This window comes from Columba livia, chromosome 8 (assembly GCF_036013475.1).
Source record: "Columba livia isolate bColLiv1 breed racing homer chromosome 8, bColLiv1.pat.W.v2, whole genome shotgun sequence".
Taxonomy (NCBI): domain Eukaryota; kingdom Metazoa; phylum Chordata; class Aves; order Columbiformes; family Columbidae; genus Columba; species Columba livia.
Window position 1 is genome coordinate 5,601,132 of NC_088609.1, and position 25,002 is coordinate 5,626,133.

The 25,002-nt window shown below is 43.8% G+C and overlaps 2 protein-coding genes across 2 annotated transcripts in view; one reads left to right on the top strand and one right to left on the bottom strand.

The window, feature by feature from the left end:
* Window positions 1-1,057: 1,057 nt before the first annotated feature.
* On the bottom strand, window positions 1,058-10,198 carry SHCBP1L (SHC binding and spindle associated 1 like). Its single transcript, XM_065071344.1, is given in 10 exon segments — window positions 1,058-1,415; window positions 2,792-2,828; window positions 2,874-3,122; window positions 3,592-3,672; window positions 5,112-5,257; window positions 5,259-5,717; window positions 6,307-6,430; window positions 6,661-6,878; window positions 8,171-8,413; window positions 10,154-10,198. Coding segments are annotated over 10 exon segments (1,824 nt in total). The 3' UTR covers window positions 1,058-1,193.
* A 7,983-nt stretch (window positions 10,199-18,181) lies between these two features.
* The window catches only part of LAMC1 (laminin subunit gamma 1), a 66,759-nt gene continuing 59,938 nt past the window's right edge, over window positions 18,182-25,002 (top strand). The window contains exon 1 of the mRNA XM_013372203.3: window positions 18,182-18,730. Coding sequence (XP_013227657.3) covers window positions 18,346-18,730 — 385 coding nt within the window. The 5' untranslated portion in view covers window positions 18,182-18,345. The remainder of the gene's footprint in view (window positions 18,731-25,002) is intronic.

Below are 25,002 nucleotides of genomic sequence, written 5' to 3' on the forward strand. Positions count from 1 at the left end.
AGAACCTGGAATTCCTTTTTTGAGACTGATGTGACGCTGCTTGGCTCTGTGGAACCATCTCAGAAGTGATGCCCTTCATCACTTACACTGCTCCTCCAAAATAGTCACACTTCATTCCTGCAAATAATGCGAGAGCACAATTCTTTAATTAGAATTCATTGAAATTGCAGCCTGTCAATTTCAGACACCCCAAGCCTGGTGCTTGCAGAAGAAAATCAACAGAGAGGGAACAAGGAGCCTGCCGCAAGGTGTGGTTCCCTCTCTGCTCCCACCAGCACAGGGGGGTGTGACACGGGGTACCCGCAGGTACAAATTTACTCCCGGGGGTTTTCTGCAGTCGGGCTGTGCTGTGTGCAACGCTGGGGCGAACAAGGTGGGCGAAGAGCTCCAGTTGATGCTAAATGTGCGCTTATGAACAGTTTTGGGGTGGGTTTTTTTGGCCAAAACTCCCTTACCTCTCTTACAGCGTGGCCACCAAACCAGGTGAGTGAAGTTTAAAGCAACTCCGATGGTTTTGGTATTTCTAATTAAGAGTTCTTAAAAACAAGGTAAGAGTGAAGCACTGTTTCTTTTGTCAAAAGTGCTCAAAGCCAAATGCCACATGAAGCTTAGATATCCAGATATGAGTTACAGAGCTATCTTTGATATCATCATGTATGTCAATATTCATCTCCAAAGTTTAACCTGGAGTGTGTATCTCCATCTGCATCGCCTGACGCAGTGAATTCCACAATCCTTTCTGCTGAGGTAGACTTGCTTGTACATGGAAGAAAGGTCAGTCTGTGCCATCATTACTGAATACATGATTATTTTTCTTCTCCGCAAACAACCTGTTAGGGAATCAGAAGGGCTGGACCCTGACAGATGTGCTGTAGTGTTAGCCACCGCCTCTTTCCACAGCTGGATTTATTGCATCCAGATAAAACTTGCTTTCCCTGGCTTGCCCCTCAAACTTTGTCTTATCTCACTTGTTACTACACAACACTGGAAACACAAAGCAGACATCATTAACATCAACTTTTCCCTGCTTCTAATTTAGTAAGTTCTGGGAGGTTGACTAGGATACCAGGGATTATCCAGTATATGGATAATATTCTATGATACTGCCTAAAAATGGTTTTACCAGGGGTACTTTGATGTTAAATCCTAGCTAAAGAAACTCCCTGTTTAGCATGAAGTTGCTCTTTCTCAGGTTAATTTACAAAAAGGATTCTGATTTGTACCTGTAAAGCTGAAAAAGACCGAAAAACATTAATGCCACCCAGGCTATGATGGGAGGTCTTGCTGGTTCTGGTACTATTGCAGTGATTAATTTTGTAACTCTCTATGGTGTCGGTGCTTCTCGGGTACAGCTCAACACCAGTGCCCTGTTCACGCACACAAAGATTAAACCTGATTTCATGTTGGTTTAAGAATTGTTAAAAAGTGAATGAGCATTCAAGGGTACAGCCAGGTGTAATAACGTAAGAAATTGTGTAGGTCACACGCCTACATTGGGAGTTGCTGCTGAGGTGGATTTTTCAAGAAGAACCCGTCCTGAGGTTGGTGAGCTGGCACATTGTGGGGGGGAAGGTGACACGGACTATTTAACATCTACAAACGACAGCTGAGTTGGTTTTATCGACGTGCTGGTGTTTTGCATAGTGTCATGCATGAAAATACTGCTTAACAATGTTCAGTCTGGTTTTTAATATCCATCAGGACCAGCTAAGTGGGAAAGCAATAATCCTCGCCTACGCTTCCCGTGCCAGAGATGAACAGCGCAGTCCAAACAAGGATTGAGATACCAATGAGGAGCTTAAACAGCCCAGGTACAGAAAACTGAAAATTAACCTGAAACGACATGTAGGTTTTCACAGTAAAAACCGAACTTGTGCTGAGTTTACTGTGCCAGTAGATTGATCTGTGCTTTGTTTCAGAAAGGCAGCTTGGGGTTGCAGACATTTTTATCAATGAGATAAATCTGAATGCGAATCTTACCAGGCATTACTGGCCATACACAGATATAGATGAAGCTTCTTTAACCAGTTTATTTAGTTGTTGCTCCTTAGGGTACTGATCTGCTTTTGTGGTAAACATCAATATTCCAGCACCTTTATTCCTTTATTCTCTGGCATGATAAACTCTGTTTGCAAATACTAACTTTCCAAATTTGAAAAAAATATTAAATATATCAACATTAAACCCCTTAGCTCTGCAGATTTTTTTAAGCTTTTCCTGTTTGCTGTGCCGTGTTATTTATCATGAAATTGCATATCCGTGCTCATACTGTTCCAGTCTCCTTTTTTTCAGCAGTGGAAAACATTTCTTTATATAAATGTCTTACGTGAATAATCACAGAATCATTACAGTTGGAAGAGACTCTCAGGATCATCGACTCCAACCATAGCCTAACTCTAGTACGAAACCATGTCCTTAAGAACCTCGTCTAAACACCTTTTAAAGATGTAAAAAGGATGTAATAATTGCTTTATATTATTTTTCTGCTGCTCTGCAGGAAAATAATATATGTCCATATACTTTAAAGAAAACTAAAAGTCTAAATCAAGATGAATAATATCAAAATCTCCGTAGCTCCTTTCCATTCCCAGCTCTGCAGTCTTTCCAAGTGACATCTTCAGGTTCAGCACGGACTAAGTATACAATCAGAAATATAAGTATACAATTCAGCATACCAGCCCCACAGTATTTTTTCCCTAAGTAGTAGCTAACAAATAGTACTCTGCTGTTTATGTTCACACTGGAAGTTTTTAATCCCATTAAAAGCTCTGGGAAACGTACTTTTCCCTACCATATGCTGAGAACCATTAACCAGGACTGCTTGTGAGCTATGATTCGTAAAGACAGAGGTGAATTGTAGGAGAACACAACACTAAAGTCCAATAACAATGTATTTAGTTAACAGGGGTAAGTTTACAGCCTCGTATTCTCCTGGGAAAGCGGCCGCTTCATTTCCACGGTGCTGCCTTTCTAAAGCCAAGTTCAAATTATCGCATTGCTGAAATGGAGCGTCCATAGAAAAACCTTTCACCCACACGGGAAACAGCGAGCACCGCTTCCTACATTTGAGCAAACTGGGGGGGAAAGAGGCAAAAAGTAAAGTTTCAAATTTAAGAACAGTTTAAAAATCTTCTGGCCCGTCCTGTTTCCTGCAGCCAGTTGGGTTTGCAAAGAGCTTTTTAGATACCAGGACTGTAGTTTGGAATTCCAAGTTTTCCTCCCACGCTGCTGTCTGCAAAGAGACATTCAGAAACACTATACTGGAAAATACATTAAAAATTGCCTTTTTTTTCTTTAGCTACTGTTTTTTTTTTCACATCTAAGCTCCTTACCTATAGTCCGTGTCTGGTGTGTAACTCCCCACTGTTCCTCTTGCTTCCTACTAAAGGAATTAGTTGGTCAATGTAGCCAACTCTTTTCTGGGAAGAAAAGGGAGTAGAGTTGTCTCAACTGCATCAGCGCACTTCCCAAGGACGGAAATTGCAAGAAAAAGAAAACTCAACTATGGTGAGCAGAAAGAATAATAATGTTTGGTCGTACAGCTCTGGGCCACGTGCCACTATTCCTGTAATCTTGGCCCAAAATTCTTACCTACAGAAGGCAAACGAGAAGTTGAAGGTCCAGTCCTGAAAAGACACGTAGTAGGTGGTACCCAGGAGTGTAGGGAGACATCTAAGGAAGAAGAAAAGACACCTCAGCTCTGTGGGGCTTTGTGGATGATGGATATTGTGAAGTGTCTTAAAAAGAATTCCTCTTTCAACCAATTGCCAATTTCCAGGCTGCACTCTGGATAATTCCAGCACGATAATCACTTCAGTCGGTTATTGCTTTTGTGCTCAGCTGCTCAGACCACCTGCTTGCCACATCCAGGTCCTCAAAATAAACTCTCTCTTCCTGAAATGTCAAGGCTCTGGGCTTTGGCTCATGTTTGAAAACAAGCGCTGAAGTCTAAACACGGCTCTTCCAGCATCACCATTTGTTTGACAAACCCACGCAGACAGGCCTGAAACTGCTTTGATGGAGTTTAAGTATCACATAACCTAGATCACCATTTCACGGTGGGTTTATCGTAGTTTTAATTAGGTTTAACTCTATTATTTTGTACATAGGAACTCTGCTCGATTCCATGTGCTGTTAAGTGATATTTTCGGCTTGGCCTCTGCTCTTCACCCCTTCACTCTGCAGGTCTGATCAATTCTGGGCTCTGGTGGCAAGAAAGAATTGGAGGATTTGGGACGATCCAAACTCTGCACAGTGGGAACTGTGTCGGCGTGGCCAGCCAGATGCTCTCAGAGCAGAAAACTTCTGTGAGAACCTCCCAGAGATGTCACAGTTTCCAAGGCACCATTATAAACTTTAATTTATGGGTTTTTTAATCATCAAGTGACTCAGAAATCTGGCACTGTGCAAAGCACAAGCTTTGCTGGTGTGATAGGAGCATCTGCACCGGGAGGAAGGGTAAACTTTGAATTTAAGGAACCGAGGTGGAAGAAAGAATCCATAAATACCAGGTGCTAATCAGAGCTCAAAAGCCTCAAAACAACCAAAGAATATGAATATAAGAGAATTAAAACGCAGTATGTTATCTAATACAAGGATATATTATGATAAAAGGCAAAAAAAACCCTTTATTTATTATTATACTGTACCAGATACTACATAGAACATTTTGCCTAATATACTTCTGCCCCACTACTCATCTTAAAATGTAAAATATTTCTGTTTCTGAGTACTTCTGGTACATAATCGCTCAAGTCATAATGAAGGAATTAATATGTTCATTTACATGAGGAAATAACTTTTCTCCCTGACACTGCCAGATTTCCCATGTCTTTCCAGACAGAAGATTTAATCCAATTTCACATTAATTGTACCTTCTTTATATTGTGTTCAGTGCACAAAGCATCTGCATGTTACCTGTGGATACGCAGGCAATAAAAGCTGCAATTTCAAACTACTTACAAATGGGTAGATAACCTGGAAACCAAGCCCCAGATTGTTTAACCAAAACAATCTCTTTTTTTAATTAAATCACCTTGGAATAGTTTTTAAATGTTTTTTCTATATTTTTTTTCTCATTTTTCAGGTAGCTAATGACTGCAAAGGGTTACCGGAGATGTAGGTCCCCTGTATCTTCAGCAGTTTGTATAGCACAGGACATTTTCCAGTATTCATCAGCTTTTCCAGCTGCTGGCCCTTCTTTAATGCTGCTTTGATAATGAATCAGTTCCAAGCACATGATTTCATATGTTTCCAGATGTTTTTTTAAATAGTTCCTTAACCAGAGCTGCCTGTTTCTTACAGTTTTCATCATCATCCCATCCCCTCCAAATGATGTCGCTGAAGAACGTGAATGGGATCTTAACGTTATGGTGTGTAAGTACATATAGCAGCAATGGAGAGCAGGGAAGGTTGTCTTTTTCAAACTGACGTGTAAAAAGCTTGCAAATAATTTTTGTAATATGGAAAGACTTGATGATCAAGATGATCATCATCAAGACTTGATGACAAGATGAAAGACTTGATAAGGGTTGGACTTGATGATCTCTGAGGTCTTTTCCAACCCTGTCAATTCTGTGATTCTGTGACTGAAAAAATAGATGAGAGAAAATTCTGGCATAACTATAATTTATGGGGGAGAAGAGGAAGAGCAGGAAGCATTCCAGAACAATAAAACTTATCTGTTCCTCTGCAAAATATACTTGGTAGCTTACAAACTAAGCAAGACTTTCTGAAAGACAAGAATTTGAGACCAGTAGCTTTATTGCATGTTTCAAGGCATCTCTCGAATCCATCCTTGCAGAGAGATAAAGCTGAAGGAAATGAGAACATGTAAACACATTGCAAAACCAGTGCTGGAAGGAGCAGGAATAATCACAACACGGGACGCTGTTTGGTTCTGGTCTTAGGAGAAGCCAAATTAACAGATTTCTAGTACATCCCTGACTGTGAAACAACCTTAGACTTTTAAATATTTAAAGTCTCTTGGAATGCCCCTGCCCTTATAAACAAACACACAAAGCCAAAAAGCCCCAGACCTTGGACAGATTTATGCTGGAAAGGCAAAATGTGTAGTTTAAGACAACTATTTGCAAGTGCTATGGGTCTTAAGACCCATCCCATTGGAACGATACTCATAGTAGATAGAACAACCCCAAATCAATCAGCTGAGTTTTGCTAGTTTGTAACCTGAATCTCAAAGGGCCAAGAGAGAGCTTTGAGCTTCTTACTCACACGCATACTACACCCCGCCAAACTACTTGGAGCAGTTGGGACACCAGATGAGCGGTAGCGCTGGGTGTTTACCGTCTGACCTTTTACAGCTGCCATAAAAATGGTTCGTCCTCCTCCCTGAGGGCTCATGCGGACGTTTGGTTTGGCTGGTGGAGCTGGCAGGCTGCTCGTGGGACCGGCCAGAGACTCCACAACACTTCTGGGAGAAGAGAAAGAGCAGAGGTGTTTAAAAACTTTCCCATCTTTGTCTGTAGAGGCCAGTTCTTCAGGAGAGGTGCACCTGTATTAGTCCAGGAAAAGTTGGGTGGCTCTGCTGCGCTGATAAAGATGATGAGCAAAGGCGATGGAACAACAGATGGGTTAAGCCACGGCAACCAAAAAGAACAGACCACAGTGGAGAGAACAAGTGCCTGTTGAAGAGCTCACTAATTTTCAGCCCAGGAGAGGCCATCAGCCTCGGGAGCACCTCTGGTGCAGCAGTTACCACTGAAGTTCGCTTCCAAAGAGCTTTTCTGGTTTTCTGCAGGAGCGCCTGTGTTCACGTGGTTACAGTGGTAACGGATCGCAAAGAACGTGGATATTGGGTAGAAGTTAGCAATAGGACAAGGGGGCATGGGCTTAAACTCTGCCAGGGGAAATTTAGGCTGGAGATTAGAAAGCAATTCTTTACAGAGAGAGTGGTCAGGCATTGGAATGGCTGCCCAGGGAGGTGCTGGACTCGCCGTCCGTGGAGGTTTTTAAACTGAGATTGGACATGGCACTTAGTGCCATGATCTAGTAAACGGACTAGAGTTGGACCAAGGGTTGGACACAATGATCTCTGAGGTCTTTTCCAACCCAGTCGATTCTGTGATTCTGTGTGATTCTTTGAAGTTGAAGGTGCAACACACATTGATCTTGGCTTTATGTAAATTACTATAAATCACAAAGAAAGATGTTCCTCTGCATATGCTAATGACTGGTAAAAGAAAGGATCGCCATCCTCATTGGACAGTGGGAGAATCAGAGATAGACACTAGCTTTAATATCAGTTTATTCCCAGAAGTCATAGTAAACAGCCCCCAAAACAGCAACCATGGTCTTACTAACAGTCAACATATTAATAAAGCTGAAAGAGGCAACCTTGTGTTGGATGAAAAGTCAGCAGTGACTGCGTTTGTTGGCAAGCAGCTCCTGCGTGCTCGCTCTTAATAATCACACGAGAATCTTTTTACATCCTGGAGGTGATTTACGCATATGATACTTTTAATACCACTAACAAAAAAGACTTCACCAGACGTGAAGACCACTATGCAAATGGCTGTTGCTGTTCTCAGCTAGGAACCACCCATTCACTCCTATGGCCCTCGCCTACCGTGCTGTTAAGGGTCTTTGCAATTTTTGAAGTAGGTTGCGATACGTAAAGTGAGGAAAACAAACCATTAGGAGAAGAGACTACTTACAAATTACAGACTCCCATTTGATAATCTTTATGAGAAGGGCGAGGCACCAAAATCGAAGCAAAACAACAGCTGCACGTGAAAGCATTTTCATGTTTGCAGACTCTCAAAAGCTTCAGATTAAGATGTTTTTTTTCTTCCTTCACTCAGGACAAAGTCCAAGACTAAATTTTTCAAAACTGGGAAAGAGTTTTGTCTTGTAGTGTTCCAATTTGCATTTACTCAACAAAGTTTTCAATTTACTCTTGATTTTTTACCAAAGAAAAATCTCTGAGATTCAAACTGATTCCTTTTGAAGTGTCATTTTAAATTGATTGTTGGGAACAAAGACAGCATTGCCACAACCTTATCTCCCGGATGGTTCCCAATCACAAGAGTCATCAGGATCCATAATGTTGCCTACTCCACATATGATTCCTTTTCTACTGTTACCAAAACAAAATAAGCTTTAAGATATTTCTGCTATGGATACAGCTCCTCTGTTAATGTTGTGTTACCTGTGAATGGCAAAATCGTGCAAAAAGATAAATGCCTCCCAACTTGCACCGTAATTCAAACCCGGCGTCACCCTGTCCCCCTCTGGGCTGGGCTTCCAGCAACACTGCGCAAAGTTCCAGGTCCTCCAGAATGTTATCAACCAGTTCTCTTGGTGTATATTCAAAATTAGAAGAAAATGGTTCAGCAAAAGGTACGGAGGCTGTGAGGTGCCATGATGAACTCTGAGGTGGTTTGCGAGTAAACTAATTTAGAGCAAAGGCTCCGAGTGTCAGTACCTCTTTACATTAGAACCGTCATGCACACAAGGAACTAGAGGGACAGACGTAGCTATATGTTCTTGTCATTCAACTGACAAAGCCGCTTAAATAAATGGTGTGTAATATTAAACTAAAAATTGGTATTTGTGAGAACAGCATCTTACCTTCCTGTAATTCTTCCCAGACAAGGATATTTTTGAGTCTATGTGCTATATACGTTAAAAATAACAGCTACATCAAATAGTAACCAATGTGTACAAGTGAGCAACAAAGCCTATATAAGCTGTCCCAAATGCTGGTTTCTGAATTTACATTTTTAAAGAATGGTTCCTTCCCTCATTCCCTGTGACTCATGTATTCAAAGTTGTCTAAACAATGCAAGTAGCTTATTTAGCTTTCCCACACTATGTGACTTATCTTGAGTTGCTTCCAGCTTTGATGAAGCCTTCGTTTTTCAGCCTGAGACTTTCCAGGTTGAGGCTCTGTAAAAGTGACCTTCAAACTCTGAGTGGAGACTCTCCAAACCAGACCAAAAGAGGAGGAGTTACTGTAAACTTAGAATACAAACTCAGGTCTGGTTTGTTTTGTTCCAAGTAAATGAGCTTTGTCGGGAAAATGAGTTTAGTAAAACCAGAGCTGCACAGCCAACTATGTAGAAAGCTATTTCTAAAGAGGAGTTAAAAATCACTGTAAATAAAGAAGTGAACAAAAAGATGTGAACACATGGTGGCCGCAAAGACATGTGCACATAAAAACATCTATGTTATTTCTGCATATGCTAAGAGCAAGATTACTTCTCAAATGTACTCAATTCTCACATCCAGCATTTTTGCTGCGTTAAAAATCTGGAGAGACTTCAAAGTGATCACGAAGTATCCAAGGCCAAAAATAGGTCTAATGAAAAGGCTTCAGCCTAGTTAGCTTATCCTAGAGAAGGCTGGGAACTTAATCTTGAGCTGAAAGTGTTTACATAACAGAAATCTTAAAAGAGAACGTTAGTTGTCTTCTAAGAAACAAAAATCTCAAATCACATCACTGTGCTCAGTAATGGTCATTTTATCCCACGGAAAGATTATTTCCTCCCCTGAGAAAGGCCCTTGGTGGAATTCTGTTCTGTTAAAGGCACTACATTGATCATTAGCCTACTGATTTTGACATGAGTTTTCATGGATCATCAGGATGTGTATCATCATGGATAGCAGCAAGGATACACTTAGATAGATAGATAGATAGATAGATAGATAGATAGATAGATAGATAGATAGATAGATAGATAGATAGATAGCCTGCTATCTCCCTATTTTAAGACTGCTACAGAGGTGGGTTCTGCCTCTCTACAGCTCCAGGATGGCACACACCTAACAAGGGTGCTTGTTCCGTGCCACCCCGGTAATCTTTCTTCTAACCATCCGTTTACTGGAGGATTCCAGCTCCACAAGCCGCAGGAAATGTGAAAAATGCAGGGGGTTACGGCATACAGCTACAGAAACCATAACGTGCTCAGAAGAGTCTTCCTATTACAACCCTATTAAAATGGATTTGTAATGTGTCAGGATAAACCTGTACGTGTCTTGTCTGTCATTTTATAGAAAAGTAGTATTGATGAGTCCCTAAATGCCCTGAATATACAGAAAAAAAATAAATTACTGGCATGTTAATGACCTAACAATGAGTACAAAATGGTTTTTTGCAGTGCGCTCCCAGCCATGCGGGAGGTGTCCTTACCCAGAGCAACTGCTTGGTGCCGCTCTGCTCCTCACCCCTTCGCATTTCAGTTCCCCTGGAGCAGCAATCCAAGAGAAGCCAACAAAATGATCTTGCGTAATTCACAAGCGGGCTGAACAATTGCTTCATTGAGCTAACTCCTGTTTATATTCTGGAACCTGAATAAATTGGCAATCCCGAGCGCAGGATGCGAGGAGAGTAACACACTGGGAGAACATCTGCTGTCCCAACTGCGACCTGGAAGGAAACTTGACTGTGAGTACTTGGGTTCAGAATGAGAAAAATGCTAACTGTCTGTTGTACACTTTGGGGGACTAATGAATTCTGTGTCATCTGTTTGTGCAGCCTCGTTCATTATTGTTTTGCTCTCTTTGGAAAGCCAGATGTTGCTGAGCCCAGCCCTGGCCATGGGGCTTCAAGCGCCTGAAGAGTTGTTATTGCCTCTTGCCCTGAGAGATGGTGTTTCTAAGACTGTGGGCACCTGTACTTGTCTGCAGTGGAGCTGGAGATGAGGTGAATACAAGGAAAACCTTTCAAGACTGACACTGCTTCGATAAATTACATTTATATTTGCATAAAGGAACTGGAAGGGGGTACCCCAGGGGGATACCCATCTGGCAAAACTCATTAAATCCAGTTTACCCATTATGCAACCAGCTTCATTGTAAGAAAAAAGATGGGTAGTTCGGCAAAATGAAAGAGAAGCTGAATATGACTGTGGGTTTGTAGAGCAAACACGGGTATAATATTTATTAAAATGGTATCCAGTGGTGTCTGATAAAACATTAACGTTCAATAAGGCAGCCTGCCCTACTAATGTATATATCCAGGGACACTTCTTAGCTTTAAATACAGGAAAATGCGGGAGCGAACAAACCTGTTTAACATTTCAGATACCATTTTAGAGCTTTGGGAGCTGCACCGAAGCGTTGATGAAAGTGGTATGCTAGGTATGTATTACTACGTAAAGATGTTTATGTTCTGGAGCCTTTTTGTTTTCTTAACCTTTGAAGTTAAGCAGTTCGGGTGGCAAAAACTGGGTTGCCACCAGCCGGTGGCTGATGGGGAGGTGTGAAATGTGTTCTGAGAACAACTCAAGCCCAAAAGTGGACCAAGAAAAACTACATTCTGGGTTAAAAAAACACTGGGCAGTCACAATGAGGTGCTATTTTAAAGAACATTCTGTGATTTCAAATTGTATAAGAAATAACTTTGGAGAAGCATGTCCTGCTATCTAAATCTCTAATGTCATTTCAATGCTAACTAAAAGATATATTAAAAAATCTGAATTGGAGAGAAAACAGGAGCAGACGGGATTTACATTACCATCCTATAGAGATGTCGTCTCTACTCTGTACCCTCTCCTGGTGCTTATTTTAAGTTAAACCCATCACAAACAATTACAATTCACTGTTTAATAAATCAACACACTAAATCTTGATTTTAACTTCTTTGTATGGTTTTAAAATAACATGCTTAGAGCTGGAGGCAAATTATCATATAAAAAATGAATTGTCAGATAAATGTTCCAGTTGAACTACTGGATAAATGCTTTTTAATGTAATTACATTCTCTGATGTAATAATTTTCCTGAGCTCCAAAATGTAATAAATTAATAACAGTTGAAGAGACTACAGGTTTCCTATTCTTGAAGGATTTGACAAGTAAAACCTCAGGATACAGGTCTTAGAATTTCCCATCCCTTCACAGTCACTGCATCTTTCTGAATACTTGATAGTCTTTCTGATATTTCCATGAATTGAATGTCAGGGATGAAAATGTGGGTAGTATGTTGAGGTTCCCAGCAAACAAAATGCAGCTTACAGCTATGAAAACTATGTTTTTTCTTGCCTATTGAGTTCTTATTCTAATACATTTTCAAATCTCCTCCGTAGGTAGCTTTCTATTGCTACTTCAAAAAGCAAAAAAAAAAAAAGGAGACATTTAGCAGGAAACAGTCTATTTAGAAGGCATTTTTGGCATTTTCCCATTGTTTATGGTATCGACTGATGAGTTTTTAAAATGTCATTTCCTTCCCTAACAAACTTAATTTTTCTCTTTGCTTTGATAATCCCTAAGTAGCAGTGTGAGTGTTTACACAGCATTTTGCGTCCATCAACCTAGGAGGATGAATTCTCTTACTATTAAAAAATTATGGACACGGAAGGAAACGGGAATTCAGTTGCTCCCAATGAATGAGGTTCCAACACTCTTGCCTGTGGATTGGGATTAATTCCCAGTCTCTGCAGGGTCTCAGAGTATCTTCCAGTCCTGTGATACCTATGGACGAGCAAACAACCAGGTGGAACGGGTCTCATTATCGCTATGTTTGCTGAGTTTTTATGTTCATTTTCAGTTGAGAGCGATTTGAATCAAACAAAAACGTTAGGGAATCCATTAGTGTGCAAAGTACCTCAAAGCCACTGCCTGTGTTTCACTGTGACGCTGTTCAGATCAAGGGATCGATGTTCGCTGGGGGAATAGTCTTGATGTCAAAACCAAGCTTTCGGTGTTCTTGCAAACATCTGCCTAAAGACGGCTGAGTTACAAACCTCTGAAAATTGCAGTTCATGTGTGCTTTGCAGCTTTGCAGAGGCGTGGTAGAGCCTAACAGCTGTATTTTCAGAAGATTCTGCTCATTCCAAGTATTTCTTTTGCTGCAGGGGCTGAACAGATTTTCCCTGATTTGCTGCTTTTGTCTGGCAGGAGGGCTCTGGGTACAGAGATGTCTCTTCCCTCCTCCCAGCTGGTCATTGTCTGTCCATCAACAGACAGGAAGGGGAGAACATAGAGAGATGGGAGTACCAAGAGTAGAGATGAGGCATGCGTGGGTGTCCCAAAGGCAGCTCTCGAGGTCAGAGTCCCTGCAGCTCCTCACCCTTCGCTTGTCCTCCCCGTCACGCGATGGGGAAGCAGCTCTGCCCCAACCCAGTTCCACGTGGGAGCAGAGACGAGTTGCTGAGGATCTTTAGGGGGAGATCAGTGAACCTCCAGATCCCAAAATGACCCGCTAGTTTTTGCCATCCTCCAGCTGGGCATCCAGGTGTGATTCTTCTGGCATAACAACAGATGAGACCGCAGCTTGCTGGTCGAGAAAAACAATTTATAGCTCTCAATGGCCATCTTTATGAGGAAAAGAAAGGGTTTACTGGTGATACAAAACAGCAACGTGACTAACTATTAATAAAATAATAATCATGGCAGACCGTGCTATAAATAAAAACAGGTTGTGACCATAAATTAATAGTTAAGAATCAACTGGGAAGAAAATTTAAGTCCTGTTGGCACCGGGCAAAAGCAGTTATCCTACTTTCTGTTGAAAACAATCTATCTAGGGAATTCTGCTGGAAGTTCAGGAAATATATTTGTTAGACAACTTCGTTGTGGTCACACAGGTCAACACCCTTCACGGTGAGATACCTCTGCCCACCCCAACGCACGCGCTTCTTTCTGGGACAGTGTTTTATCTGGCATGGAAGACAGTTCTCCTGGGAATGTTTCACAGTTGGTATAAACAGCCCCAGCTCACAACGCGTGTGAAGGATTTGCATAGCTATGCACATCGGTGAAGAACAGGACTCAGACATTATCCAAATGGATCTGGGTAAACAAGCCCTGCTTTTTACAGAGAGAACTTCATCTGCACATTGGAAACCTAAATACTGCTGGGATTTCTTGGTGGCAGAGCACCTGTCAGTGGGCTCTGTGGTGCAAGGATGAAAGCGGCACCGAGCTGGAGACTATTCTCGGTGAATTTAGTGTCCTTCTGATACTACTGCAAGATGTGGTTGGTTAAATTCAGGGGCTGTGTTTGAATCTACAACAGGAAGATGAAAAGCTGCACGGTCCTTTCATGTTTCATTTTTGTGTTAGCTTATTTCTTTCCCAGCGTTATAGTCCTGAGGAGAGAAAACGAGGCTACATCCCAGGCCCACTTCAGAAAGGAGATAAGATAATCAGCTTATGATGTCTTTCCTTTCTCCTGTGTTTTCAGAAACTTGTAAGAAGCAGATTATCTCCCATGAGCAGGTTCAGATACACTTTTTTATTCACCTACCAGTAGTTGCCATATAGGATTATTCAGGATAATCTGCAAGAGCCACTAGGAATATAAAATAGACCATTTTATGAAACATCTGCTTGCCTTTCTAGTAGCTTTCTTTTTCAGTTCCACTTATATGACTGCAGAAACTTTCTGCTTCCATAAAAACCATGATAGGTATGAGTACTTTGTAGCTAGTATGGTTCTCTGATTTATTCTGTACTTTTACTCAGACGTTTCCCAAATTAACTCACACTCTCTGCACACCTATCCTGGATTGCAGAACTTCTCTAACAGGATGGCTTTAAAACGTTTTAGCATTTCTTATGCATTTGCAGCCAGTCCTAAGCTGCATTTGTTGCACTGAATGCAGAAGTAAATCGTTAAATCTTTAACCTCATTCCACCACCTGCAGTTTCTGCCATGCTTGTTGTAACAAAGTGTGAGGAGCTTTAACTGTACAGCTGTTCTCTGCTGTTGTAGACACACCTGTAGGCCACTGCCTGGATGAGCCAAGCTTTTTTGTCATGGACACTGAGGTTGAAGCAGAGCCCAGCTGGTAAGAGCACAATCAAAATCCCACCTTGCACATGGGCACTTTGTTCGTTTCACTTTGGGCACTGGAATGTGATGGATCACGCGATGAAATTTGCAGTCATTTATATGCTTCAGTGGCATCACAGAGATTATCCCAGCTGGGATTGAGTCAAAATGTTTAATCCAACTTGGTAAAATAAAGTTTTCAACAGAGATAGAAAAACATGCCTAAAGCTTGTCTTTTATCTTCATAAAAAGAAACAGTTTAGAGCGGGTTTATTTCTGTGTTCCCCAATGTGCTACTGGAGACTGCAGCGTGGTTTGTTTTCGTATACACCTTTAAAAGCATCTGAATTTTGTCACCCAGCCATTCTGAGCTCTGATGCTTTTGCACCGACTCTTGGGTGAATCTGCTGACTCGCTCACTTTCTTTTATGTGTTTTTGGTGATTTGGTGGCCGGAGAGTGGATGTCCGCTGCGATTACTGTTGTTTTCACTGTGTCCACTGAGAAAAGCGGTGGGGCCCATGGGAAGCCCCTGCGTAATGAAGGGCAGGAAACTTCTGGAAACTTTTTCTTCTGTTGCCCAAAACAGCCAGATTGTGACAAGTGACATTTCTTTAGGCTCCTTGGCTGCCTCCTCCTGTGGCTGATAACTCTGTAAGGCTGACAGTGAGCACAGGGCTTTTCTCTCCCTCATTTTTTAGTGTAAAGAGACAAGTAAGTACTGGGAATGAAATGTGTGGGTGTGCAGCACTTTTCATTTTGGGGTCCTCAAGCTGCCTGTTTACATTTATTAGCAAATGCAGGTTGTTTTTCTCTGGGGGGGTTACTTTTATCAACCTGTTTTAATAATTGAGACCCACAGAACACCAAGCTCTGCTATAACAGTCTGAAAATTCTGAGCAGTTTTCCTGAGCACATGCACTCAAATTTTAACCGTGAACAAATGCTGGTGCTAAATCAGTACAGGAAGACTGAAAATTAAAGTGTTTGCTACTCTGTGGTGCTTTCTAAAACCATTCTGGAACCCAGGAGCCCCAAATGGATCGAATGTCTTGGTGTTGAGGTGTGTTACCGCTTGGTTGGAGCTGCTGTAGAAGGACAGAGACTAATATATGCTCCTCATATATTATTTGTAATCGCTTGTGAGTGCACACTACATTGTTGCAATTTTATTTGGATCAAAAGGAAAGAAAATACTGCCTTTTTTTTTCCTTCTTCTTCCCTCTAAAAGAACTCTATTTGAAGACTGAGACTGCCAACTTCAGGAGTTCTGGCCTTCCAAAAGCTGACAGAATTTCCTGTAAGAGTTGTCTTTCTAAAGGCTGTTTCCTCTCAGATTTTTATGTTGCCCTGCGTTGTTTTTTTTTTTCATTTCTTTGTGCTTACCCTCTCCCCGCTTGTTCTCATTCATTTAATCTGCTTTGTGTACTTTAAAAAAGAATTGAACTAATAATGCGCGGGTTCGCACAGTTAACTTTTAATATTTAGATTCTTCCCTGACCACCTCATTATGAAATAGCAAATTTTCTTGAGACTTGATATCATTGTGATCAGCGCAATTTGGGGTAACAAGTGCTTGAAGACTTGCGCCTGAAGCAGCAGCCATGTCATTTTTTTCCACTTGTTTCATATGCCACGCTGCCTAAGCCCAGCACAGTCACGAACCTTACCCACAAATACTATTCTTATTTTACAGGTGGTGAACTGTAAGTTTCGTTGCAGTGCCCATCCTATCTATCCAACAGTCCTTCCTTCCTTTCAGGCCGCTCCTGCCATGCAGGATGACTCACTCCACTTTGTGGGACTTTCCAGTCATAAGAATTTATGGACTGAGGTATTTTTACTATTTTTCACCCCTGTAAGTATTGCAAAGTTGGAGAAGTTAGCCAGGTTCTGTGCTTTTAAGACACAGTTATTTTACACAAGGATGCTTTTTTTATTGTGTTGGAAAGGAAATGGGTTTATGCAGAATACGTTGCGATGCTTTGACGGAGTATTTCAGCGGGTGAAACATGAAAAGGAAAGCACAGGTCATGTATTTATAGAGATCCGAGATTTAATTCTACCAAATGAAATATGACTGCATCGCCTGATATGTCCCATACTTTAACCATGTATGTCAAAGATGAAATTGCAGTTATGAGTATGAAGTGGATTTTGATGACAAATATCAGCAAATATCTCCTTCTCGGGATTTCTTTATTAGAATCCATAACCTGGAAATGATATGTTGCCTACCTTGCCATGTCCACTCTCAAACTGCAGGCATCGTGGAGGCTGCTACTGAACCCCAGAAGCTCCACCGGCGCAGTTTCCAGAGCTTCTGCCTTGACAGCATCAGCTCGGCATAGATTTCACAGCAGAAACCGAGGAAAAGAGGGGTAAGGTGACGGAAATCAAACGTCCCGCTGGAGATGCGCAATTCCATCCCAAACAACAGTGATGGCTCTGTAACGCACCCGTGTCCCTTCTGCTGGTGTCAGGGGCACTCTTGGCACAGCTCGTCGTGGCCAGGTTAATTAACACTCTATCGGGGAGGCAGAGAGAGGAATCGCTGCCCCGATGCATAGCGCCAAATGCAATAATAAAATCTACCAGCAGCAGGAACATTTCCAGGCTTCCTTATGAGTACGTGCTGCGCAGAGCTGATGAACATGCCAGAAGCACAGGGTCAGCTTCTGTAGGATAAGTGTGTTTGCTTTCAACCAAGAAAGTGTATATTTTTCCCAGAACAGACTGTATTTTTTCTGTTCTTTCTGCCACAAGCTGCACTCAGGTTTTCTCAGAATACAACCGAGTCTACCAAGCCTTTCCTTGACTCTCCTATCGATTTCTATCTCGAGGAGCAGTTTCCTGTTTCCTGAGCAGGCTTCTAGAGGCACTTTCTCCTAGAAAAGCAGTTTTGGCGTTACACGATTTCCTGGATTTTACACGATGAATCTTTTACACAATTCCTTGACCTGAAAGGGCACGGGGAGAGCTTACAGCAATAGCTAGAAACCATAACCCAGCCTCTGGCTACACCTGGCAGAGCGGATCCCTCTAAGCAGCGCGGAGATATGGGTTTAGATGCGAAAATTGGCGGAAGCTCATTAAAATTTAAAGAAGCTGAGAGGCAACACGGGTCCACTCATTTTCAGGAGACCGACCGGGTTCAGAATGGCCTGTCTGGGAAAGCGCAATTTTCTCAGATTTCTGGAGAAACTTTTTTTTCCTTTGAAATAAGGAAACGGGGCGGCTTCTGAGGAGGCAGAGGCGGTGACTGGGCCCGGCGCCACGGCGGGGGGTGACGTCCCCGCCCGCTCGGCGACAGGCGACGCCGCGGTGGGGGCGATCCCTGTCACACAGGGGGTGTCCCCTCCGCGGGGGCCGCCGGCAGCGGGGCGCAAAGGCGGGAAAGGCATTTCTCCTCAGGCTGGGCCCCGGCGCCATCGCCCCTTTAAGCCCGCGCATTCCGGGAGGAGGGGACCCGCTCCCGGCCTGCCCCGCGCTGCAGCCCCGCCCGGGCCGGGCCCATCCCAGCCCGCGGCCAGGCGGGGAGCGGCGGGACGAGCAGCAGCCAGCGAGCCCCTCCGCCGGCTCCGCGCCCGCTCGGCCAGCCCAGCGGCATGGGGGGTGAGCGCCGGGCGCTGTGGCTGGCGACGCTGTGGTTGTGGCTGGCGGGGCGGTGCGGCGGCGCCATGGACGAGTGCACGGAGGAGCGGAGCGGCCGGCCGCAGCGCTGCATGCCCGAGTTCGTCAACGCCGCGTTCAACGCCACCGTGCTGGCCACCCACACGTGCGGGGCGCCGGCCGAGGAGTACTGCGTGCAGACCGGCGTCACCGGCGTCACCCAGTCCTGCCACCTCTGCGACGCCGCCCAGCCGCACCTGAGCCACGGCGCCGCCTTCCTCACCGACTACAACAGCCCGGCCGATGCCACCTGGTGGCAGAGCCGCACCATGCTGGCCGGCGTGCAGCACCCCACCGCCGTCAACCTCACCCTGCACCTGGGTAAGGCCCCCCGGGAGAACGGCGGCAGCGGGGAGGCCGCGGAGGGGAAGGGGGGCTGAGGGGCCGCCCCGGGTCCTAACGCCGTCGACCCGGGTCCTAGCGCCGTCGCTTGGGTTCGGGTTGGTTAAAGGCGGTAATTAGGCCCCGGGGCGGCGGGGTTGGCCGAAGCGGGGTTTGGGGGTGTGAGCAGATCCGGGCTCGGTTTGTCACAGTGAAACGCCCCGGGGTCGCCTCAGCTGAGGGTTTGGTCCTGCGGGGCTCTTCTGGAGAGAAACTGCTAAATTAACGTGTGCTGTGATTAAGTTACAAAAGACGCGCCCGTCATTAACCAATTGGCATGATAAATGCTTTCTGACCACCTGCAAAACGAGGGGATGTTTTTCAAGTTTTAGATCCTTCTGCATGACGAGAGACAGAATATTAAGTAATACACTATTTAGAAGCGAAGTGCTTACTTATATTTGACCAGTAATTAATAGATACATTGTAAGTAAGAAAGTAAGGAATTGTAACTAACCTTATCAATTATTTATTGGTACAGATGTATGTTAAAAACTTCTAAAAATTGTAATGAATACGTAAGAGTTGTGTGAGCATAAGCAGCGCAAGAGCATCTAGTCATTGGAGCACTTATGGAGGATGATCCCCGGTGTTCTAATGAAGAATCCCTGCTTAACAGTATAATTGACTTTGCTGTTCTCTTTGTTTCACTTCACCCCAGGCTGCTGGTGTTGTCCTTGGGGACAGTCACCGCTGCAAAACGGTGCTTTGTAAACGTGAATTTCAGCCTTCCCCACAGCGAGAATGAGTGTTGGAAGGGGTCTCTGCTGCCCAGGCTGCTGGAGTTTGCTGTGGGGCTGGAACAAAGAAATAAACTTAACAGCAAAGTCAATTATACCGTTAAGCAGGTATTCTTCGTTAGAACACTGGGGATCATCCTCCATAAGTGCTCCAGCAACTGGGTGCTGCTGCGTTGTTTATGTTCACACAATTATTGCGTATTCATTACACTTTTTGGAAATTTTTAACATAGGATACATCTACACCAAGAAATAATTTGTGAATTTAGTTGCAATTGATTAGTTTCTTACTTAAAATCTATCTATTACTCACTAGTCAAATATAAGCTAAGCACTTTGCTTCTAAACAGTGTATTACTTAATATTCTGTCTCTTGTCATGCAGAAGGATCTAAAACTTGAAAAACATCCCCTCGTTTTGGAGGTGGTCAGAAAGCATTTATCATATCAATTAGTTAATGATGGATGCATCTTTTGTAACTTAATCACAGCGTACATTAATTTGCTAGCTTCTCTTCAGGGTGCAATGAACCCCAAATTGTGAAGCCCCCATACTCTGGTTTGGGTGGTGGAAGGCAGCAAGCACTGCAGGTAAACGTGTGTGTGCAGATGCACATCTGCCTGCTCTGTGTTCTCTTTCTTATACTAGGGCAGCGTTGTCTTTTAAATATTAAATACTGCGTGAATTAGGTTTCTCGGGGCAGTCAGCGTTGTTGCGGGACACATAACGTTGAGTCAAAAAAGGAAAAGGAGAGTTGTCTCGCTCGCCAGCATTCCCAGGGGTTCCTTTGGGATGAAGTATTTTAGCCCTTGCTTTGGTTTGTGGGCAAGGTTTTGTTTTGTTCTGCTTATCTGAGCTGTTGTGACATGGAGGAAAGGTGATTGTTTAGGACTGGAAGACAAGACATTTAAGGGAAAGTTGTAACCCTGGTCCTCACATCATTAAATAAAGTAAAAACAACAACAAAAAAATCCTCAGTGTAACTGTTCATGTTTTTTGTTGAAGAGCTGCTCTTGAACGTTAAGTTTTAGCATCAATAATACATCTTGGGGACATGATTTAGAGGTGGACTTACCAGTGTTAGGTTAACGGTTGGGCTTGGAGATCTTAAAGGTCTTTTCCAACCAAAATGATTCTATGATTCTGTCTTGCTTTTGGTGTAATTTAGAGGGGAAAAAAACAAACAAGAGTTGTTTTAGGGGTTAGGGGGTTGGATGTTGGGTTTCACAGCCTGAGGACAGGTGGTGTGAAAGCTGCTGTCTGCTTTTGTGAGATAGAGACGATGGTGCTGAGTCCTGTACGAGGGGTTACCTGCTGACAGCATCCACCTGCCCCAGCTCTGGGAGCATCTCACTGACCTAAAAATCTTTGTGTTAGGAATCATGAAAGAAATACCTTGTAAGCATCTGTAATCATTCGCATAAGGGAGGTAGTTACTAAGGCCTGTTTATATTCTTTTCCTTGTACATTGGAGATTTTTGTTCAGGACACCTGGAAAGAATGGTGGGCTGAGATTTATCTCAGCTTCTTTTGCAGTAGAACATCAACATAATTCTTCGTTATCAAGGTAAAACTTAGTTTATAGGTGCGTCTGTATTGGTGCTGCCCTTGAGTCTGTGCATCTGTATGTATATGGGTGTTCTTTGAAAAATGTTTTTCTGACATACTGGAGCAAGAAGTGCGCTGCATCCTGGGCTTTGAAGAACTGTGCACATTTCTTTGATGAAAACAACCGCATCTTTAAAATACTGTATCATTGCAACCTGATTGTCATAATCACTTGGGTTTCAGGTTTGTTCACAGGCTCCTGTAGCTTTGTGAATTTGCTCTGGCATATGTTTTGGACTAAAGCTTTTTAAGAAGCTGCCTGGCTGACACGCAGATGTTTGAGTGTGGCTTTTGTTTCTTTTTTTTTTCCAGTTAGGTGTTTGGGCGGGGTGTTTCTAGTATAAAGCCTTTTAAGAATCAGAAGGTTGTTACAGGCATGACGGTGGCGGCAGGAGTTAAAAAAGACTCATAGCAAGGTATTAAGCTGTCAGTGCATGCGCTGTGCGAGCAGCAAATATTCCTGTGAGACTTTGTGTACGTTGCCGAGGTTATTGCAGGTTGAAGAACTGTCGAGTACCATAAAGTGCCGTTTCAGTCTCAAATGCCCCAAACTCCTCTGCCGTGTTGCTCCCTCTCTCTTGTGAAGACTTCAAGCCATTTTTCTTTGTGTGAGCTTGGATTCCCCGTGCCCCCGGCACACCATGGTCTGCAGGACACTTAATAATTGGCATCGGTAAGAGGCAAAGGGCTTGACGAGTATTTGCGTACTTGGTCGGATGCGAACGCGTTCTGGGACACAGGGCCCTTTTATGCGGTTAGTTTTGTGTGTTGTTTTCCTAAGATTAGGCTGTGTGCTCAAACCCGTGTCCTTGTTTGATGCTGCAGTCGCCTTTATTTCTAAGAGCACTGGTTATCCTGAATGGTTAGAGCTGGTTTGCACCCGTTTGGGGCTGGCAGTGTCACCTTTGGGCTTCCAACACGCAAGTGCTGCCCTGCACTGAGCTTATGGCAGTTTGGGATGTCTTGATTAACATCCAGCAATGTCTGTGTAAATCAGTGTAACATTCTGGAGGAGCCTTCAAATGTTCAGTAAGAACTGCAGCCAGCCTGTGAGTGTGGGTTTCTTTCCAATCTTATTACAGTTTACAGTTCAAAACAAGTTTAAAAATGTTTAGTTTGGGGGTTAGATGTTAGCAATGAGCCTGAGGTAGAAAAAAATACAGCCGGATCACTATGACCAAGTTAAAGGCTGGGATTCTGGGTGTGTTTAGAAAAGAGATCTGTGCCTAGAAGTCAGGGTGCTCCCTGGGGAGAGTGGAATTGGGGTAATTACCAGTCCCTGCACAAGGAGCATCTGGAGTTATAAAAGCTGCTGCTCTTTGTGTGAGAGGGTATTAAGACCCCCTGAGTAAGAGTCCTCCCCCATGAGGCCTGGAGACATGAATTCGCCGCTGTAAATCAGGAGCGGGGGGTTGTGGTGTCTGGGTAATGAGGTTAGTGGGCAAGAGGAGGGGGGAGCACTGCCATGTCCTTTCTTCCAGTTTTCTCAAAAGCATCCCTCTCCTTTCCCCATTTTTCTAGTTCCTCAGGTTGAATTATTTCTAATTTAGACTTGACCCACCCAGTCTCTCTTTCCCAATGCTGCCCTTCCCCCATGTTCCCGTATACTCCAGGAATAAGGACTTTGGAGCAGCAGTGCCAGCTTTTATATAGAAGATGGACGCTGTGGCGTTACGGTATGTAGTTAGTTGACCGCTTTTTCTGAAGCCAGAGCATCACATTATTTTTACAGTCTGTGCTGTTTGCTTGTGCTGGGAGCATTGGGATCGCTCTGGCATCTCCCCAGCGCTTTGTGTGTGTACATTTTAGCAGGGCTTTGCTATCTAGACCCCTAACACACCAAAGCCATGTGCTAAGGCTGCTCATCTGAACACTGGAAGAAGGGGAAAAGAAATAAGACTGAGTATTTTTGGTGCTAGGCGGTGTTGCTGGGCAAAAGGCTTGTGTCATTTCAGATGTATATTTTTTTCAGATCAGATTCTCACTTCTTCCTTCATCAGCTCTAAGTTCTCTGTGCTTTCTGTTGTTTCAAGACATTTTTTATCCACTTTTTTATGTCCCTGTTCCAAATTATCCCTGCTGGAGCCACCTCTCATTTTTCCCCCGCTGCTTTTACTCTCTGCCTGGATCTGCCTGATTTTGGCTATCGTGATCCCGGTGTTTTGTTCCTCGGACAAAGAGGCAGCGTCCTCAGCACTGAGAGCAGCCGCACTTTCATCAACAGGCCTGGGAGGTGGGAGCAGCCTGGGCTGGCCGTCCCTGTCCCCGCATCTCAGCAGGGACGGTGCCCAGGAGATGTGCTGGACCGATGACACCGGTGGCCTCAGCTGTGGGTTCAGGACTATCTGGTAGATGGGAAGAGCTGATTCTCACCTCTTCTCTCACCGCCTGGGAAGAGGAGCCTGCCGTCCAAGAAGAAAAGTTAAGCTGCTGCTCACCTTCACTGGAAAACACGTTGGCTGTGTTTAGGACAGGGAACTGCTGGAGAGGGTCCAGCGTAGGGCAACGAAGATGATTAAGAGAGTGGAGCATCTCCCTTATGAAGAAAGGCTGAGGGAGCTGGGGCTCTTTAGTTTGGAGAAGAGGAGACTAAGGGGGGACCTCATTAATGTTTATAAATATATAAAGGGTGAGTGCCATGAGGATGGAGCCAGGCTCTTCTCGGTGGCAAACAATGATAGGACAAGGGGTAATGGGATCAAGCTGGAACACAAGAGGTTCCACTTAAATTTGAGAAAAAACTTCTTCTCAGTGAGGGTGGCAGAGCCTGGCCCAGGCTGCCCAGGGGGGTTGTGGAGTCTCCTTCTGTGCAGACATTCAAACCCGCCTGGACATGTTCCTGTGCGACCTCACCCAGGCGTTCCTGCTCCAGCAGGGGGATTGGACTAGATGGTCTTTTGAGGTCCCTTCCAATCCCTAACATACTGTGATACTGTGTTTGTGGGTATGGACTGTGGTTAGAACTGAGTATTCCCACTTTCAAATTATTCTGGAATCCCTGCTGCAGACCAGCCTAGAAACCCTTGTCACTGAGCCAGAGGGTATCCTGCATGTATAAAATAAAGAAAAACTTGGAAAAAAAAAAAATAAATAATAATAAAAAAATGCTGGTTGTTAGGAGAAATGCATTGCCCATCTCCTTCACCTCCTCCTTTTCTAACCACTCTGTCCTTTATTTGGCTCTGAGGAGAGCGATGATGCTTGGTTATATATACTTTGTCCGTGAAGCATAGTTTGGAGTATGACTGCCATTTGAAGGCATTTACAAGGAAACCCAGGCAAGATGCCAGTTCTTTTGCTCAGCTACGGCTTGATTTGCCAGTTGTTTGTAGCAGATTAGTTTTTTTTTCCTACAGTACGAAAGAAAAAAAGTCCTTTTTTAATTTTTTCAAAAGGAGGGCTATGAAATGCACCTTAAATTAACCATGTAGTTTATGCCACTGGGATGCAATCAGTCGCTTTGTTTTATTTAGCACAGTGATGCTGTTAATTTGCTGGGTTACCTTATTAAAACTTTAGGAGGCTGCGGTTCGCTGCCTTCCCGAGGAACCAGTGAGGACGCGCGCGTCTGAAGTTCTGCCACGATTTAAAATCTCTGAGAAACGGTGATGACGGTGTTGGGAGCGAGCGTTTCCGGCATTTCGGGGCGCGTTGGGAAGCCCTGGCAGATGTGCCGAGCCCGGGCCGGCCCCGTGCCGCGGCAGCTTCGCCGTGGTATTTGCGGAGCCCTGGGGGGACTCTATTTTAGTTGGTCTGGCAAAGGCTTGATTTACTTCTTGCAGGTTTCGACAGGAGTAATTGAGAGATGAGGGCTTTTAATGGCCAGCAGTTGTTCGGTGTGGTTATATAAAGTCGCTTTAAAGC